At 37.6% G+C, this 20,600-nt stretch overlaps 1 protein-coding gene across 2 annotated transcripts; it reads left to right on the forward strand.

Moving 5' to 3' along the window:
* The first annotated feature begins 620 nt into the window (after window positions 1-620).
* Window positions 621-16,499, forward strand: LOC131431922 (cathepsin K-like). 2 transcript variants are annotated; one of them, XM_058597882.1, is made up of 3 exons: window positions 621-655; window positions 1,298-1,579; window positions 16,286-16,499. In XM_058597882.1, exons 2-3 carry the CDS (start codon window positions 1,482-1,484, stop codon window positions 16,482-16,484), a joined length of 297 nt encoding a protein of 98 aa, XP_058453865.1. In that variant the 5' UTR covers window positions 621-655; window positions 1,298-1,481; the 3' UTR covers window positions 16,485-16,499. The 2 variants fall into 2 exon arrangements, with proteins under 2 accessions (XP_058453865.1, XP_058453864.1); XM_058597881.1 differs by lacking the exon at window positions 621-655 and having other exon boundaries at window positions 1,257-1,579.
* The last annotated feature ends 4,101 nt before the right edge of the window (window positions 16,500-20,600 follow it).

Raw genomic sequence — 20,600 nt, forward strand, 5'->3', positions numbered from 1 at the left:
TTTCAGTTGCAACGTATTTCATCTCAAAGTAGCAAAATTCCAGATATGAAACTACACTCCCCGGTGTCTGGTGCCGGAGCTGTTTGAATTAAAGTGCGGTGATGGTCAAATCGCCATACACCTTTGGCTGGATACCACTGTGTTGGAAAGCGAACATCGACAGCGACAAGTGGTCCGATTATAATCAGATGACTCTAGGAGATACCCATTTTATATGTTAATTAATGTTGCATAATCAAGGCGCAGCAGTTGTATCTCACCGCGCCGTGTATGTGTGTGTGTGTGACGGAGATGGTGGGTACTCCGGGAATATCCCTCCGGGCGTCTAATGTGTTATTTTTCAGCTTACGTTTACAGAATGGATGGACATGGGGTTGTCCCATTACTTAGCGCTGCGCTAGCCTTAATGGCTTCCAGGCTCGGCAGATTGCATCGGGTTGGGTGGTGGAGGCTCTGATGCTGCGGGAGATTAGAGGACCAGCGAGACTAGCTGTGATAATAACTATGTCTGGTGGTAAAATTGCTCGGTTGCCTTGAATAATGTAAAACAAGTTCCGTCTATTTTGCATAAACGTATATAAGCTTCTTATCGTGGAAATTCAATCTAAAGATACCGGCAATCAACCGAACCGGAGAGGAGAATTCGATCGCTTCGGTAGAGATTCGTTCCTTGAATCGCAAGAATCGCTTTGCGAATCGGATTTTTAAACAATTTCTTAAGGAGTGCAACTGAAAGTGATTAATTTGACAAAGATGGATCCTGTGATAAGCCATTTTACCACTTGTCGATGGGTTTGATGCCCCTAACCTACCGGAACAAATGGCAGTCGAAGGTCGTCCGTACACTAAAAGACTGACATCCGTCAATTTTGTTTCGGCAGCAGAAAAAAAAGCATCGTAGCCACACATTTCGGGTGTACATATCGGGTCAAACTGCATAACTGTTCATAAAAAATATGCCAACGAATGTTTCTGCCTTCGGGGGCAGTTATTTATTTTTCACGATAACAACAATTTATCGCGAACGCTAATGGTCACAAGTTGGCACTCCGAAAGGCCAACGTTGCGGTGTCCATTGTCGGTAATCCGATCCATTCAGTCGATTTCGGTCGGTCATTGTGAGTTGGTTCGCCGGTAGCGCAATCCGGAACATTTTCGGCTGGCGAACATTGTTCCGCTGGCGATGAAATGCAGCCGCTTTTTTGTCTGTTAATTTTCCTGCATGTCATTTAGTTTAATTTAAGCCAACAAAAAAATCAATGAAAATTAATCGAATTCATTTTTTTTTTCTTTTCAGAGAACTCGTGTCAGCAGCTGTGGTGGATTGGCAATTTTGTTTATTATATTATTTATTACTTCATATTTGTAGTAGTAGTAGCAATAGTAACGGTTATAATAAATGTCATGTTTATCGATTTCAGCAAGAGAAATGTAAATTCAACAAAAATTTTGTTATCGCCAGCATCAGCGACTGGGCCATCATGCCGAAGAACGAGGATGCGCTGGCATTTACGGTGTGGAAAATTGGACCGATTGCGGTTAGTTTGAATGCAGCTCCGAAGTCATTTCAACTGTACAAGTGAGTGGTTTTTCATTTACCAAAATTTGAATGTTATGAATCACCCTTGTCAAAATACTTGCCAAATTTGCGGATTTCGATGAATTCTACGGAAATCCTAAAATTGAAAAATAATCATAATATCAATTCATTGCATTATCATTCTCAAATCAGATTTCCTTACCGATAAAAATCGTTGGTGATTATCGTTTACATGATCATCTCCGACCATCTTGACGAAAATCGTTTGATTTACTGAGTGTGACATTAAGGCCACGTTTATCATCCCGGATCCATGCTGCGAAATTATGAAATAATCAAATATCACCGCTGAGTATAAGAAAAATATCATTTCGTTCGATATCACGATAGTGATATTTCATAAACTCACACACGATCATCGCCTATAAATAATCATTTGCAGGATTTTGCTTGTCTCGAACACCCAGCATGCACAGTTTTTGAACGCTTGCTTTGGTTTGTTGGGTTCGACGGACAAATGAAATCCTGCGCTGAGCTCCTGTTACTTCCGTCTATGAAATTCAAGCAATAGTGATGTTAGAAACAGCTGTGATTAAATTTTTACTATTACTTTCATTGTCGTTATAATTTTTTATATATTAATACTAGTTTAAAATTGATTTCCAATACCACACTCACCTCACTTAACATCATCAAGTTCAGTGAAAATCGCTGTATGGCTGATAATCGTTAGAATTATCAATTTTGAATTAATCGATTTTGAATGATTATCGTTTATTTTTCTGAATTTGATAATCGATTCCGATGTATAAAATTTGGTTTATTCGCAACTTTGGTCACAAGTTTGCATTGACATAAGTGTCAATCATTTGATGCTTCAAAAAATCAACCGAAGAAAGTAAAGCTAAAAAAATTAGAAAAAAATCTTATCGAAAATGACTTGAAGAATTTACCGCGAATAGCAAAAAAAAATTTTTTTTTCAACGATATATTTTACACACTGCCATAGCTTGGAATGATATCGAATCAATTCAGAATCACTTTCATCTCCCCAAAGCATGCATTTTGCACGCATCTATCGCTTTTTCGGGTGCCGAAAATCGTTGACTACGCAATACATTTTTTTCTAGTAGAAATAAGAACAAATATTTGGGGAAAAATCAAGGCTGAATGGTGGATGATACATCAATTTAATGTATTGAGCGCATAAAAAGTCAATTTTGTCACGTGTAATATCAATGTTCTCTTAACAAAAAATTGAAGCATGCAAGTTGGCACACTGTGTTTAAGATAAACTGCGGGGGGAAGTCAAAGTAATTCAGTGTACGAAAATATTCTTGATTTAATTTCATTTTGCGTAGAATACAATTTTACAACTCACAACAAACAGCACAAGTCGGCTCGAGTGACAGAGTGTTCGGAGCAGGCAAACCACTCAAAACACTCAATTATACGATACTGATGTCAGATTAGACGCATGTAAACAAGTGTTTGCATATCTCAAAACTTAGTTAATTTTTAGGAATCGTTGAATTCTTTGCTATACTTTTCGGATGATTTAATAGAATCTTTAAAATGTTCTTGGAACTTATAGATTCAGACCTTAAATGCTCGTACTACGGTTATAATTTTTTCTTCTAAAGTAGTCGGAAGTAGTTACAATAATTTTACATACACAGCAAAAAAATATGAATTTTACTGGTGTTTTAAATCCACATATGACTCAATTCATCAGGACGTAATTCGTAATATAACTGAGTTTTACAACACAGAAAAAAATGAAATTTACACGACTTGTGATTCCATGATATTTTGAAATAAACAATAAAAATATGATTGAAAAACATCATCGATGTAAAGGTAAATTAGAATGCCTTGATTTTTCAATGAATTATACAACATATTTTGATTTACACTTAGTTTTGCTTTTATAGTATATTGAAAAGTAAAGATCTGATGAGTAACTTTGTATTCAATTTCCAGTTCCAAATATGTGCATGAAAATAGATGTAAATATTTTTATCTGTGAAAAATGATTTGAACAGGTGTCAAACACATCCCATCTCTGATTTTCTCAGAAACGGTGACAAATATCAAAAAATCCAACTGATTGACAATCTCTTAGAAAATTATTTTAGATTATTCTGTGAAAATTTCAGAATGATCAATTGACTTTAGCGATCGGGAAAGTCCTTTTTCTGAAGGAAGAACTGCATAGCTGAAAACGCCGTCTTTCAAATTGTTCATTGAATATCTCGACTTCAAAAGCATGGATAAAAAATCTATCCTGACAATGTCTAGATAATTTAATTTAGATGCGATTATTGCATAAAAACATATATGTTGTCGCGATAAAAATGAAGTGAATGTTATTTTTGTGAAGGTAAGTCGATTTCTATGGCGGCGCCATTTTTTTCTGCTCCAGTTCCCTGGTAACGTAACGAAACACGAGAGAGAAATAAAATCGGCTCAGCAAGGCTGCCAAACAAGCGGTAGCTTTATTGGATTTTATGTGATGTAGTCAAACTTGTAACCGAAAAAAAATATGTGTTAGATGTACTGTAAAAATGAGTAATTTTTATCGCTCGTATGTCGGTCTCAGAAGATGTAAATTTACACGATTTTTTCTAGGTGTGTACACACTTAGAAAAATTTACATCTCTATATATGCACATAAAAGAAGCGTCGCGATTCACTTACATTTACAATTCAAAGCATGTAAAGATATGTCATATCGTTAACTTCACAGTTCATTTAGCTGAAGCTATACATCTATATAGAAGCAAAATTAATTTTTACATTTTAATAGATGTAACATTGTGTCATCAACGAAGAAATTACGGTATGTTTGAGTTTACATCAAGTGTAAATTTCATTTTTTTGAAAAGTGTGGTTTCTGAGGATATATTTGAAGTTTCACATTTAATTTTCCTTTTGATTCTTAATATTATTTTTTGAGCTATGTTAAATGTCTATCGATGTTTCTTTACATCATCTAAAAATCTAAATCTCTGAAGTTCCCAGAACGATTCTGCAGTCTCCAAAGACCAGTTGGAGTCTCCTGAAATTGTCTGAAAAAAAACTATTCTATCACTACTCGAATGTTTTTCAAATTCTAAACAAAGTAAAGCCTTGGTATTACATTCCTGGAGTGGAATTTGACCTTCTGTTTCAACAGACTTCGCAGCCGATTCAGAGTGTACAGAACCATTGCATGGCTGTTACTACGATTCTACTGACACTACGAATCCTTCCAGGTCGGGGTTCGAACATACGACAACTGGTTTGTAAGACCAGTGCCCTATGCATTGAACCGCCAACCCGGGACAAATCCTTTTTTTTTAATTCTAAACAACATTCGTATTTAATATGAGTTTAGTTTATCTTACCTATATTATTACCAGGTTCTGTAATAGATACTTTTGGATGTTTTTTATGTAGATTATAGAAGTTTTAACTTAGCAGTCATTCGGCTCTTGAGGAATCGAATTCAGCTAGGCTGTGTGAAAGGTGTTGATCTCACTTATCACGTAAAGGCTGACTAACAGTAAAATGCTACGTTCAGAAAACCTGTAATTTGTGTTTTAATAATTTTTTGTTACAAAAACTTCAAAATTTTAACAATACATGTTTACATTTTGTCAGTTCGAACGAAATGTAGAACTTTCCCCTCAGTCACGTACCCAGAACCCCCCCCCCCCCCCCTCCTTCGGCTCCTCCCGAAATCAAAAACAGATATTCAATTATTTAGAAGCTCTCAGACATGTGTTACCGAAATTACAAGACAGTAAACGTAAAGAAATCAAATACAATAACAGTTCCAGTGGAAAAGTTTAAAGTGTCTGTTAAAAACACCCGTAAAAGGCATACCGAAAATTAGGTACATCAGCAATCTTCAATAACATTTTTTTTTATATTTGGGCCCCAATCGAAACGAAATCCTGTGTACGGGCCTGATTCCTCTTGTAGGAGCCTATCTGCGAACACAAAGTGAAAGCGAACATGGAATCAGCGAGTTTCCTCCACTTTGATCACGTTTTCTGGATGTATTTGACTGCCTTGTCGATTTGTCCAGGTTGCTACTTTGAAATCGCCAAGTATTTTTCGATTGGTCAGAATTTCGGGAAATTCGGAGGATTCATTAGCTTAGGGATAAATCCGATCTTGTTGGCAGCATACCGCTTCAAATGAACCTTGGTGTAGTGGCAGCTGGCCAAATCATGCCAATAGCTAAATTCTCCCCTATATGTGCGGGTTAGGTGGAACTGACAGGAGGTGTTAGTAATTCAACATGCTAATGCACTGATGAGCTGAAGACAAAACGGAAAAATAAGAATATATACAAAATGTTTGTGTGTGTATGTGTGTGTGTATATATGTTTGTATGTATGTGCGTATGTGACAAATAATGTCACTCAATTTTTTCAGAGATGGCTGAACTGATTTTCACAAACTCAGATTCAAATAAAAGGGCTTATAATCTCATAGCATACTATTGAATTTCATCTTTATCCGACTTCCGGTTCTGGAATTACGTGGTAATATGTGTAAATCTATGAGAAAATGCACTCCGAATTTTCTCGGAAATTTGTTCTCCGATTCTCACAAACTAAGATACAAATAAAAAGTCTTGAAATTACTTAAAAAGTCTAGGAATAGTCTATTCGGATCTGACTTCCAGTTCCGGTATTACAGCGTGAAATTTTTTCAATTTCATGAGTATTATTTCATAAGTGATTGCGAAACGAGGTGTAAATTTGTATGAACCGTCATACAAAATGACGATGCAAAACCGGTATGCATCGATACGAGTTGGTACGGAAGATGGAAACACAACCGCCTTTGCTCCATTCGCATTTAAATCTATATTTTTCAGGAGAAAAATCTGTCAATTTGGACCGGGAGATCAACATTCTGTATTGAAAATCATAAGAAATAAAAGCGGAACGAAATGAAAAAGTCTTAATATCGCATCTGAAAATGACAGCTACTATTTAATTAGAGGTAGCGTTTATTGTAATGTAATTAGCAATCATGTCTCTTTACTATCTTACATTATGACCAAGGATACCATCTTTCCATCTTATCAGAAGAAAACATGAAGAATTACGTTAAAATAAATGCAAGAAAAGTGTTTCGAAAAGTAGTTAGCAACATTGATTATTGAATAAAAATGTGCTTAATCCACCTAGCGGTGAGATGATACCTTTTTTATCAATCCGCATGTGTTTTTTGCAAGAATATTCTTCGGTGTTTTAGTTCTTATGACAATATTTGAATGACCGTCGTTTTAGGAAGCAGTTTGAGAATTCAATTATTCTGACATTACCGTAATGTCGAAAGTGCAAATCGGATCGAATTTGAATTTAAACGTGTGACAATCGATTGAACATTCCATGAGATGTCGAAGTAAATTCCCCTTTAGAGTTTACGGTTATTCACGGTACTTCAGGAACCAGCATAACCTAAACGGATTCGTATAGCCATAAATTAATATGACGAATGAGCTGCAATAGTTTTGAGTCCAACTTTGAAGCTTTTTTGGGATGGAAATCTTCTATACTGGTATGAATTTTAGAAACTCATCATCTGTAATTTCATAATCGGATAAAATTCACCAATTTTGTATGGGGCCTTAAGTCTTTTAATTTGAATTTTTATTTTTGAAGTTCGATTTGGCCTTTTTGAGAAAATGATTGAGCTTTGAGAAACGATTCGATACTGGAACCGGAGGAGTATAGACATTTTTGAGAAATTGTAGTGCGAATTAAAATTTGGGGGTACATTCCGAATCCAAGAACGAATACCGCTTAAACTGAAATAAATTTATTTGGTAATCGGCTATCCAAATCTGCAAACCCGATAAACCTGATTAATTTATGTGAAATGGACATTTTTATACTAATCACCCTGTATCCCCTAAACCGGAAGTTGGATCGGACTAAAAAGTAAGATGTTTTATAGGATTTTAAGACATCTCATTTGAATCATAGATGGTTCTTAGATTTCATTTGAATCTTAGATCGGTTCAGTCATCTACGCGAAAAATTAATTGCATTATTTTAATTTCGTGGTTCCGCAATCAGAAGTCGGATCCAAACGTATTTCAGGAACCTTGTTTAGGAGCATCCGACTTTTCATATGAATCTGAGTTTGTAGAAAACGGTTTAGCCATCTCAGAGAAAATTTAGTGAAATTATTTGTCACACACGCATTTGCTAATCTCGACGAACTGATTCGAATAGTATATGGCTGTTATGTTCTTCCAGCATTCATTGCTGCAAGTAGTTTAAATCAATATAATTATGGAATTACTTTCAACTCGATAATGCTGATATCATCTGGTTAACATATGCCATATTCGAACGATTATGTTGCCAAAAACGAACCGTGCTAAAATCGGTCCGAGGCAAAATGTCATAAAAAAGATGCTGTACACAGTCCTTTTTGGACTTAGAAACAATTGTATGTAACAGTATAAAAAATCGCGTTTCACGTTGCTCCCAAACATTGCTTTGTCATACAGCGCTCAAAACTCCTACTGCTGGAATAGGGGGAAAAGTCGTTTATACAAAAATATCGATATCTCCGTTGAAAATGGATGGATTTTAACAACCTATGGCTTGTTGGATAGCTATTACCTTGTGGAATCTAAGAATAGAAACATATTTTGTTTTCAAGGTCAAGTGTGACAGATACTGTCAAAAAACTAAAAATTTCGACATAAAACTTCGTATAACTCAAAAAGTAAACATCCGATCTCAAAACCATTGAATAGCGTTCTGTGTGACGGGGAGACCATTCATTTGCTACTAGTTTGATCAAAATCCAGCCATCTCTGAGATCTCGACCTCTTAGTTGACAGCACATATACACACACATACACATACACACACGGACATTTGTTCAGTTCGTCGAGCTGAATCGATTGGTATATAACATTCGGCATATAACATTTTCTAAAGTTTGAGCGAATTCTATACCTATTTTTTATATATATAATAAAAGGTAAAAAGCGAAAATAAAACATGTTTTGACATCAGTTTTCTATATATTGTAGAAAAATTACATTTTTATGCATTTCAATAATTATATTGAAGAAAATCCTAGTTTCTGTGAAACGCTCGCACTTTGGACTTGACATTCTTCATCAAATTCTGCATAGTTACTTGACATGTGCCCAATACCTTTCAATTGGCCGAAGATCCGGAGAGTTCAGTGGGTTGATGTCCTTTTCCACGAATTGTACATTATTTTTTACAATCACTGTAGAACGGAGTTGGCGTAGTGGGCTGAAGCCAAATCCGGCCAGAACAGAGGAGGAGCCTTATGCTTTCTGTACAGTGGCATCATTCTCTTCTTCAAACGTTCTTCCTCGTACACCTAGGCGTTAATTGTGCCCTTCGTGAAGAAAATCGACGACCGCAAACCACAGGTACAAATTGCATGCCAGACCAACACCTTCTGTCCAAACTTTTCCATCGCCGCCGTGGTATCAGCGTCGTCCAGGTCCTGGTACACCGATTTCGTATAATATTGCGGTCCGGGCAGCGCTCGAGAGTCTTCCTTGGCGTAGGTTTCGTCGTCGATCAGGATGCATCCGTCATTATTCTGTAGAATCCGGTTATACAGTTTTCGCGCTCTTGTTTTGGCTTGAACTTGCTGTACCAGGGACTTTTTCGGCACCTTCTGTTTCTTGTACGTTTTCAGGGAGTTCCGAACTTTTATCCGTTGAATCATCCCAATGCTGGTGTTGAACTGCTTGGCCAAATCCCGCGTCGACGCCGATGGGTTTTCCTGATGTAATTAACCACTGTTAAGTCCCGGCCGGGCTGGCTGTGACCCGTTTTCAGGGCAAATCCTTTATGGAAAGGGTCTTACCGAGCTTCTCGATAAAATTTTTGCCACTGGTGTGGTGCACTTTCACCCGTTTTGCAATTTCGTTGTACGTGACACCACTTTCTGAGCACCAAGTGTGCAGAATTTTCTTTCGCGTTTCCGGATCAATTCGACTCATCATTGAAACGATAAACCGTACCGAAACCAATCGATTTCGCAGCTGTTATTGACATGTGAACAAACATGTCACCGAAAAACACGCTGCAAAAAATTAAGCCATTTCAGAGTAATAACTGTTTGAATGTTGCTAACTACTTATCGACACACTCCTTATAACGGGTGATTTTTTAAGAGCTTGAGAACTTTTTTAAACAATAAAACGCATAAAATTTGCAAAATCTCATCGGTTCTTTATTTTAAACGTTAGATTGGTACATGACATTTACTTTTTGAAGATAATTTCATTTAAATGTTGACCGCGGCTGCGTCTTAGGTGGTCCATTCGGAAAATCCGCTTTTTTATCGACAAATTTTGTTCAGCGATGAGGCTCATTTCTGGTTGAATGGCTACGTAAATAAGCAAAATTGCCGCATTTGGAGTGAAGAGCAACCAGAAGCCGTTCAAGAACTGCCCATGCATCCCGAAAAATGCACTGTTTGGTGTGGTTTGTACGCTGGTGGAATCATTGGACCGTATTTTTTCAAAGATGCTGTTGGACGCAACGTTACAGTGAATGGCGATCGCTATCGTTCGATGCTAACAAACTTTTTGTTGCCAAAAATGGAAGAACTGAACTTGGTAGACATGTGGTTTCAACAAGATGGCGCTACATGCCACACAGCTCGCGATTCTATGGCCATTTTGAGGGAAAACTTCGGAGAACAATTCATCTCAAGAAATGGACCGGTAAGTTGGCCACCAAGATCATGCGATTTGACGCCTTTAGACTATTTTTTGTGGGGCTACGTCAAGTCTAAAGTCTACAGAAATAAGCCAGTAACTATTCCAGCTTTGGAAGACAACATTTCCGAAGAAATTCGGGCTATTCCGGCCGAAATGCTCGAAAAAGTTGCCCAAAATTGGACTTTCCGAATGGACCACCTAAGACGCAGCCGCGGTCAACATTTAAATGAAATTATCTTCAAAAAGTAAATGTCATGTACCAATCTAACGTTTAAAATAAAGAACCGATGAGATTTTGCAAATTTTATGCGTTTTATTGTTTAAAAAAGTTCTCAAGCTCTTAAAAAATCACCCTGTATGTAAACCGTCATCAGCAGATGGAACCATTTGTAGTTTTTACCATCCTTCATATTCTCTTCTATTCAATTTGTACCCACTTGTTAGTATTATCACAAAATCATGATAACGATTCTATATTTTATAAAAGTATACTTTTTGCCTCTCTTATAAAAACGGTTATGCAATCACTTGAAAAATTGACTAGTAAAAATTGGCTCCGAGAGCCAAGTGTTCTATACTATTCGATACAGTTCATCGAGCTGAGCAGTGTCTATGTGTGTATATATGTATATATGTGTGTCACTATATGTCAAATAATGTCACTCATTTTCCTCGGAGATGGCTCGACCGATTTCCACAAACCTAGGCTCAAATAAACGCTCTTATAGTCTCATAGGTTGTTGTTGAATTTCATCCGGGTCCGACTTCCGGTTCAGATCTAAAGGGGAAGGTGTGTTTAAAATTTCAAAATGTCTTTTCAAAATGTCATGTCAGAATCTTTTAGTAGTATATTTGGAAAGAGGGGGGTTATTTCGCCGAAAGTCGTTTCGCCGAATGCCATTTCGCCGAAAGTTGTTTCGCCAAATAAGTCATTTCGCCGAAAGCCGTTTCGCCGAAAGGGTCATTTTTTTAGGATCAAAAATATTTTTTTTGCTTTAAATCTCCGCATGTGGCAGCTGAGTTGGCCGCCGACCCGCCGTCGGAAGCGGCGGCCTCTTGAATACAAACCTGTAACCGCCTCGTTTGCCCGGTCTACTCAAAGCTGTTTTTTTTACTTTAGTTAGGTCCGAACGAGCAATAGCGAGGTCGGATAGCATACGAACAAAACGATGTAGCGAAGCCGCATTCGATATTTTCCCATCTGCATTCAGTTATCGGAAAATTCCGCGAACAATTGCCTTATAGCTACACTAATAAAGTCAACAAGATATTTTTGGAATTCCGTTCTGAGGATCATGAATAAACCTACAAAAATTATTCAAGTCTCTGGATCATATCAGAAGTACGATTGAAGGTCAACAAAACGGGAGTAAACATAATCATTTTTTATTTGTCTTCTTTTATCAATTCCAATTAAAATATTTGGACTAACGACAAATTCGGCAAAATTACCCTTTCAGCGAAATGACTCTTTCGGCGAAATGGCATTCAACGAAACGGCTTTCGGCGAAATGACCCTGATCCTTTGCAAATAATAGTAATATGAGAGAGGTGTCTTTACACCACTAAGCGAATTAAATTAATTTTTTTTCTAATGAACATAGGAAAATTTTCACGAAATATTTCTTCAGAAAATAAGTACGTAGTGCCAAGCGAAAATATAAAACGTAAATGACAGTTCTCTAGCCGAATTTCGGCAAAAACTGGATAATTGTTAATGACTGATGAGTTGATAAACACAAGATTTTGCTAATTTTCGGTAAAATTTTTTATTTTGCCGAAAAATCAGTAAATCTATTTAACGAATCTCGGAAAACATAATATTAATTATTGAGCAATCAGCAAAATTGTGTGTTGCTGATCTGTCTCGGTATTTTTCTGTACCGAGATCGAAAATTCGTGTATACACAAGAAAAAAGTCTACAAAATATCGCACTAACCAAAGCTTGCATATACTCAAAATTGGCTACCATGTTTCAACGAAAATAAACATAATAGTCTATCTTGGGACAAAATTTAACTCTGATCGAAATTTTATAATTTTTGTAATTCGACTTGCAATTTTTAAAACCGACGATTGCCTTTCTCTGTAGAAAGGTAATAGAATTACTGGAAAGCCGACCTTCGAACGGATTCTTGGAGACCCACAGTGGTATATACCATTCGACTCAGCTCAGCGAGATCGGAAAACGTATGTGTGTGCACCTTTCAAAGATTTTTCCCGCTCAATTTTCTCGGAGATTGCTGATCCGATTTTCGCAAGCTTGGACTTATTTTAAAGATCAAAATAAAGTTCGAAAATAAAATTTTTGTCATTTTCCGGCCCCGGATATATAATGGTGTAAAAGACGTAAGCGACAAAACGCACTTTTTGCCGTAGGACTACGTCTTTCTTTACTATGCTCACCTGGGAGCATTTTCAAAACTTCACATCACGAAAGTGTAATGAAATTACTCCAGATTTGATTTCCTAATAATTTTTCCCTTGTTTGAGTATTTGCTCTAAATCTTTCATGAAATGACTGGAAGAAGATGTGAGATTGTTGTTAACAACATGTTTATTATGTAAACATTGTTTAAATAGTAAAAAAATAGGTTCAAACAGGAAACATCAAAATCAACCGAATCTATAAACAGACTCAGTCTGTGATAATTCATGAACAGAGACATATGGAGTGCGCAAGCCTCCATCTACGTCAAGACAATGGAACTACATTCGGCATTATTCAACTGGTGCTTCAGTCAGTGACGAATATGAGGTTCTGTTCCTCAAGCCTAAACGCAGAAAAACAACTAATTCTTCTAAGAGAATATCTGCTGGTGGTCGTTTGCAGTGTAAACTTCGTTTCAAATAAGAGCGATTGCGTCATCCAACTGCTGATTCCTTGCATTGGAGAAAAAGACAACGAAAAGTGGACAACGATGAAGAACATCATATAAAATCAGCCATTCTAATAGCTCTAACTGTTATCTAAAGAACTATTAAGATTACTTCTTTGCTAATCGTATTATATTTGATCAGAAATCATTTTATTGATTTTTCAAAACATTACCCTAGATGATCAATTCATTTCTGCATACACTTGAACCAAATTTTAACATTGAAATTTTTTCTTGAGATACTTCCAAAACAAAATTTTTGAACGCTTCAACAGGGAACGAATACAGGTCGTTAGGTGCCAAGCAATGTTGGGAAAATCATGATCAGAAAAAGTTCATTTCATTATCACTCGTGAAAAAATCAGTTCAAGAGATTTTCTAAAAAAGCTCAGTAACTGAAAAAATCAATTCCGATATTTTCATTCATGAAACAAGCATCCACAAAATTTTAAACCTCGAAATTCACAAGTGATTTTTTGTGTCAACATTTTCGTCAACTTTCGAAACTTGATGACCCAACTTGATGACAACTTCACCCACAGAAATATCGCTAAAGAGTTAATCGAGAAGGAGAAGAGTCTCCGATGATATTTCGATGCTGAGATCCGCCTCAGTTTGACATCGAAGTGATTCGTGCAAGTTTTAATTATTATATTTTCATTAAAAAAAATGAATCTGATGCGAAATTCGCAACTGCACTGCAACTGAGAAATGATAACTGCGATATTTTCGATGCACGTAGGGTGGTCAATATGAACAAAAATATTTTTTCCACATTCCAAACAGTTAATTCTAGCTAGCTGATTACACTGCACTATTCAGGTAAACCCAATAAAACGCTATTTAGCATGAGTTGGATTCATAGAAGTAACAGGAGCGCAGCATTGTCAGTGTCACGAACGCAGGGTTAGAATGGCGCGTTTGAATTTGCATACGTTATTCAAGCTAAATTGGCTAGTATTTTTTTATAATCTACATAATATGATTTGTGATTGTTTTTATTATCATTCTTATAATATTCTTAATCACAGCACTTGCTGATTTTGATTTCCGACACATCACCACCATTAATTCACTTATCAACCACCCTGCGCACACTGAACATTTTCAGAAAGGTCCAGTTTTGGTTCATCGACGAATTTATTCATCATGTATTCTGCAAAGGCTTGAGATAACAACGGCTGTGAAATTCATTTCCCGAAAATCTTCTGTTCGAGAATCATATCAGATATATTCAATGAGCTATCTCTTTTGTTAAATATCATCGAGCCGAATGTTCGTTAATGAACTTTTGACCACTGATTATTGCCATGTGAAATCAGTTTCGGTGAGAATCGCGTTGTTAACAAATTTTGATTTTTTCTTTGAATTACTTCGAACGTGAACAACTTTTGTTAGATTTGGTTTTTCTTGCAACACCCATACATATTTTACTGTTTAGTTTCGGGCTCATATTAGTTAACCATGTTTTGTCACCTGTGTTATACACAAAATTTGAAACACCACGCTTTAATTTTTTCAGCGTTTCTTTACACCAATCGCACGAGTCTTTTTTTTTGAGCGATTGTCAAATTATGTGTGATCCAACGTGAACAAATGTGAACGAAAATGTTAATGATTCAATTCAATTTTTTTGCTGTGGTTAAATTTTCCACTCACTGTAAACAAAACAAATATCGCTCGAATGACAGAATGTTCCTAAAATGGTATTGGTTGAAAATGTCAAACTTTATGATGGAAACGTCAAATCCACCGGGTAACACTTGGTGTTGCCAAGGGTAAATACATAAACGAAAACCTACGTACATTCAACGTTCAACTTCACGGGTGTTACGACTCGGTACGGTACGCTAGCGCTGTAGGAAAGGGCACACAACCAAGTGGCAGATTTACTTTGTTCGCCGTTCGCTATACGAGAGGCAACCGATTTGATCGTGTGTTTGCTTTTGGGAATAATTGTCAATCGTGTTGAAAACTGGAGAAATGGTAATCTATGGTTCTTTTCAGAATCCAAAGCATTTTACAAAGTACAAATGAAATTTTACTTGAAGTGGATGATGTACCAAAATAAATGTGCATTTTTAAAGCAATCTGTCCCTTGTCACCAGCAGTTCTACGTCAATCTCGCGGTTATGTCACTACCATTACTTTCTTATTTTTTTTACCGCTCAATTTTCTCGGAGATAAACCGATTTTAACAAGTTTGGGCTCGGCTCGGGCTGATCTTTTATTTAAACAGGATTCAACTCATTATTTTTCTTACGGATTCATCATTTCCCTTCTGGTTTCAGAGATATAATCGTACAATTATTTTAGAACGTCATCAATGATCAAGTTCAATTGTAATATTGCTGATAAATTTGATTCGAGAAATATTGCACAGTATATGACGTGGATCATTTCTTTGTAAACTACCCGAATCAATCTGAATGAATTTGCATCAAAAATAAACCCATATTTGGGTCAGAGATCATCTCAATAAAATGGCAAAAATATTTTACTGAGTCTGAGTCAATGGTAAGCGGAAGGCATTATCACACCACTAGATTGTTTAAGAATAGGTTTTTTTTAATCTTGGTATACGAAAATTAACAACATTGTGCAATACTTTTTGAAAGATTTGTCATTTTTGGACAATAACTGTTCAAACAAACTTGGTCAAAAAAGTGTTCCCCTTTTGAAAAGACAGATCAATTTTGAAAAAGGTACAACGTATGAAAAGAGGTTTTTTCGTGACAAAGTCTACATGTCCAGTAAGTTTCATCAAAATCTTCACTAGCATCTTTAAATAAAAATAAATGATTACATAAGTTATCGTAAAGTTGTATAGTCTTTTATGTCTTCGAATGGGTGTAATTTTATAATTCTGAAATAACTGAGCTGGAGGTTCCTATCGTGTTAAATTCAATGCTGGTAATTTGGATATTTATAAAACAATTTATTTAAATTAACAAATATAAAATAATTTTAATAATATTCTAGATAGCTGCATATTTCAGTCACTACTTTGTAGTGACTGAAATATGCAGCTTGTTTTCAATGCCTGTATCTGTATCAGACATAATTTTGAAAGACTAATTTATGCATTATTTTTTATATACTCTGTTTACATATCGTTTCAGAGCCGGAATCTACGATGATGCGGTGTCCTGTGATAACACGAAGGTCAACCACGCGATGCTGCTAGTGGGCTACACACCGACCTATTGGATCCTGTTCAACTGGTGGGGAGGCTGGGGTGAAGGAGGCTATATGAAATTAGCTCGCGGTAAAAACATGTGCGGTATCAGTAACTTTGCTGCGTATGTCACCATCAAATAATAATAATAATAATAAAAAAATCACATGACACAAACGACAGAACTCGATCCGCGGTATTATTTCACTTTGACGAATATGGCATAGGTCCTCTGCCTGCCGACACGGTTCGTACCCAAAAGTGGTAAGTCGTCGATCGATGGGCTCTCTAATTGGTTGTCGAGTGGCCCCGAGTGGGGTGTCAATTCGAATCAAAATGCCGCCACGTAAAACTATCTCTCTCTCATTTCCCTATCGTGGTGCGACGTCTCGCCCGGTGAAAATTGAGTTGACATTACCACCAACAAGGCGATCAACGCAATAACGGCCAGAATTTTCGTCCCTTTCGAGACAGGTTATTCGACTACTCTTCACCGTAAATGCGTGGCAGATAAAGTGCGTCATCTGATGGGAAGGTATAAATTAAAATCTGATCCATCATTCGGACCTTCGACTGGACGGACCACCGCCAAAGAGAATGTGTTTCGGGCAGCGGGTTGCGGCGGGTCTTGCAAGCCATTACCGCACGGTGCAACGAAACCGCACCGCATTGCACTTACTTGGGCTGATGTAGAAGTGATAAGTTCACGCATTCGGCGTACCCGCGGACGGTTGTCACCCGAGACCCATTTTACGATAACGGCACTCCATATTCAAGTAGGAGGAAAGAAAAAAAACGGTAACATTCGCGAGCCCGCGATATCTTGCCAATCTGATTTGTAGCCGGTGACGGTGGGATCAATATCACACGGCACAAGGCCACCTCGAAGGAGGTAAATTGAAAGTGATAGTTTTGCGTGTAGTTACAGCACAAAACCGTCCGTATTTAGGACCATATTTAGATTCACGCCAGCCGATTTGCTTTGGCACAGTTTTCTACTGTCGGTTGATCCTAATTCGAAACATATATCACGTCAAAATGAAGTCTAAATACCGCCGTACACTCCTTTTCCCATGCCAGGCTGCTGTGCTGCTGCTGCGGCTGCAATCGTAAATGTTATCGTTTTGTCCAGATCTGTATCTTGCCTTGATTCATGACTGCGTATGTTCGGAGTTTATCGTTACTGGCTGTCACAAAAGTATTTTTGCTGTTTTTGGTGCTGCTGGCTGGTGCTATGGTTAAAGATTTCTTTTCACATACGTAAACATAGAATTAGGATTTTCATTAGCACCGCTATTCATCGGTATGAAACTGGCGAAAATGGTATGACAAATTGATACTGTCAGGAATTGTTCAAACTCGCACGGCGCGTGATATTTGTTCGAAAACGGAGGAAGTCATTCGACGATTTGACGAAAATTCTTCGGTTTGTTTGCATTCGTTGGCTGCGACCACTCTACGGTTAACGGTTTGGATGTTTCTACATGACAATTTAAAGATGTTTTGTTTTTAATTGTATTAAACACAGGATATGAGTTATAAAATTATTTCTCTCGTGTCGCGTGATTTTCGCTGAGTTCGATTTGATGAACTATTTGGACTCATTTTTCATCTAGTAGAATTTCCTTATTGTTCACTATGTTCCTATTTCTGGAATTTGGAGTACAAATTAATTCGGTCCATGGAAGAATCGTTCATCGGTAGTCACTACTTCATCCCACCTCTCAGGCAATTTTCGAGTTTCATCTCGAAAAAATGTATCGTCTTTTGAGTTGATTCAAATTTGAAGCTAATTTTCGATTTCTGCGAAAGAAGTAAGTCGATGACCTGCTAGATCGTGGCTGCATCCGGCCGCACAACAACTAATCAGAAGGAGCAATGTCGGGATAATATGACGGGTGCGACAAAATGTACTACTTGAGCGTTTTCAAATATTTTTTCACGACTTTTGCGACGTGAGACCGAGTGTTGTCATGCAGGAGAATAACTTTATCATGTCTTTGCTTGTATTTCGGTCGTTCTTCTCGTAATGTACGGTTCAAAAGCATCAATTGCAGTCTATACCGATCGCTCGTTATAGTATAGTTTGATTGTAAGGAGTGTATCGAAAATAAGTCATCCACATACATTTGTGTTGTACGCATGTATTTGTGGCAGGCCTTCCGAATGCTCATGCGTGCACAAATGCGACAGCGAGAGCGCACCGATAATGTGTGTGTCGCATATTTATCCTGTGAGCATGAGCACCGACTCAAAGAGCAAACCAAAAGCAAGTAAGAGACGCGTAGCGAGCACATAGAAACGGGATGTGCTGCTTGAAATTTCAGAGCATCGCATTTTCTTCTGCGCGCGACTCGTGCGCTTTGGTCTCACGAGACAGCGCACGAGATTTTTTCTGAGCGCAGCTTGTGTGCTATGTGAGCCACAGTAAAAACTGCTGTTATAATTATTTTTTCGTGCCTAGAGCGGTTCGTGCGACTTGTGTCCTATCCTAAAGGAAGAGATGAAGAGTATGAAAATAACGTACAAACCGCTCGTAGATCGCATGAAACGAGCGCGCCGCGCTATCTCATGCGATGAGAGCGCTTGAGCCTCGCTCTTGGCAGAATGCGATGAGACTATACAACAAAGCGTGCATCAGTTTCTGGTGCGGTACGTAAATGTGCCAAAGGGTTCTCTTGAGAGCGGCAAAAGTACGTCGCATGCGCGTGGTTGTCATATGAGAATGAGAATTAATTTGTCTCAGCGCAAAATAAAGAGCGCGCGTGCATAAGGCCTGATTTGTGGTGGCTTTTTATGCTCAGATCACAGCATGCTGTACGCTTGGCTGTCAGCCTTCGTTTGCTTACTTTTTTGTGCTGTTGAAAATCTGCGATTTCAAAATGTCCCGTATTGAAAAGGAAGTGAAAATTAAGGTTCTGGACACATGGCTAAGTGAGAAGGGTATTACTATGCGAAAATTGGCGAAGCGGTTTGGAATTTATCATGTCAGTGTTAAAACCATCATTATTATGTTTTTGGAACACTATTCTTTGGATGAGCTACCAGGAAGAAATAGAAAACCCGGTTCTTCCAAGCCGAAACTGGACCAGGAAGTGGTATCTCTAATCATGAAGAACAAATCAATGTCAATACGCGATTTAGCCAACAAAGCAGGAACGAGTGTCGGAATGATCCAGCGTATCAAGAGGCGAAATCACCTGAAGACCTACAAGAAGCAGAAAATCTCGAAACACAGTGTAGAACAGAAGATGCGAGCAGCAACAAGGGCCCGGAAATTGTATTCTCGTCTCTTGCAGTGTCCCGATGCATGCGTTTTGATGGACGATGAGACTTATGTAAAGGAGGACTCAAAAACCCTTCCAGGTCCACAATACTTTACTGTTTACTGAGCGATGCGGACAGGTCGATTCAAGTGAAGAATTTCGGTCAAAAGTTACTGGTATGGCAAGCAATATGTTCTTGTGGTTTGAAGTCACCCATTTTTTACACTACCGGAACTATAAATGCAGAAATCTGAGTGTCTACAGAATAGATTTCTGCCTTTATATAAGAAGCATAGTACATAGTACTACTCCACTGTTTTGGCCGAATTTAGCGTCGGCTCCCTATGCCACCACTCTCAATTGGTTTGCGGAAAAGGGTATAAATTTGGTTGAGAAAAATATCTATCCACCAAATTGCCCTCAGCTTCGACCCATCAAACTTTACTGGGCAATCGTGAAGAGGGTCTTCAAGAAGACTGGTAAGGCAGCTGGGAACATGTAGGAGTTCAAAAAAAATTTGGACTCAAACGTCCAAATATACGATGTCCGGAACCATTCGACTCAGTTCGACGAGATCGGAAAATGTGTGTGCACTTATCGAAGATATTTTTACCGCTCAATTTTCTCATAGATGGCTGAACCGATTTTAACAAACTTAGGCTCGTTTGAAAGCTACTGTTGGGCCATTGATCAAGTTCGAAGATAAAATAGCTGTGACTTCTGGTTCTGGAGATACGATGGTATAAGTGACGTAACCGACAAAACACGTTGTTTTTTACCGCTCTAATGTACAAAAATTTAAAAAAATTTGGATGCTAAAAATCTTAGAATTGCATGAAACGTCGAGATTTAGTGCTATCTCAAAAAAAATTATTTTTTTAAATGAACTTTCTGGGACTTAGAAAAATTTTGATTTATTTTCTAAGTCCCAGAAAGTCGATTTAAAACAAAAAAAAATTTTGAGATTACACTAAATCTTCACGTTTCATGCAA

The sequence above is a fragment of the Malaya genurostris genome, chromosome 2, assembly GCF_030247185.1.
Source record: "Malaya genurostris strain Urasoe2022 chromosome 2, Malgen_1.1, whole genome shotgun sequence".
Classification (NCBI taxonomy): domain Eukaryota; kingdom Metazoa; phylum Arthropoda; class Insecta; order Diptera; family Culicidae; genus Malaya; species Malaya genurostris.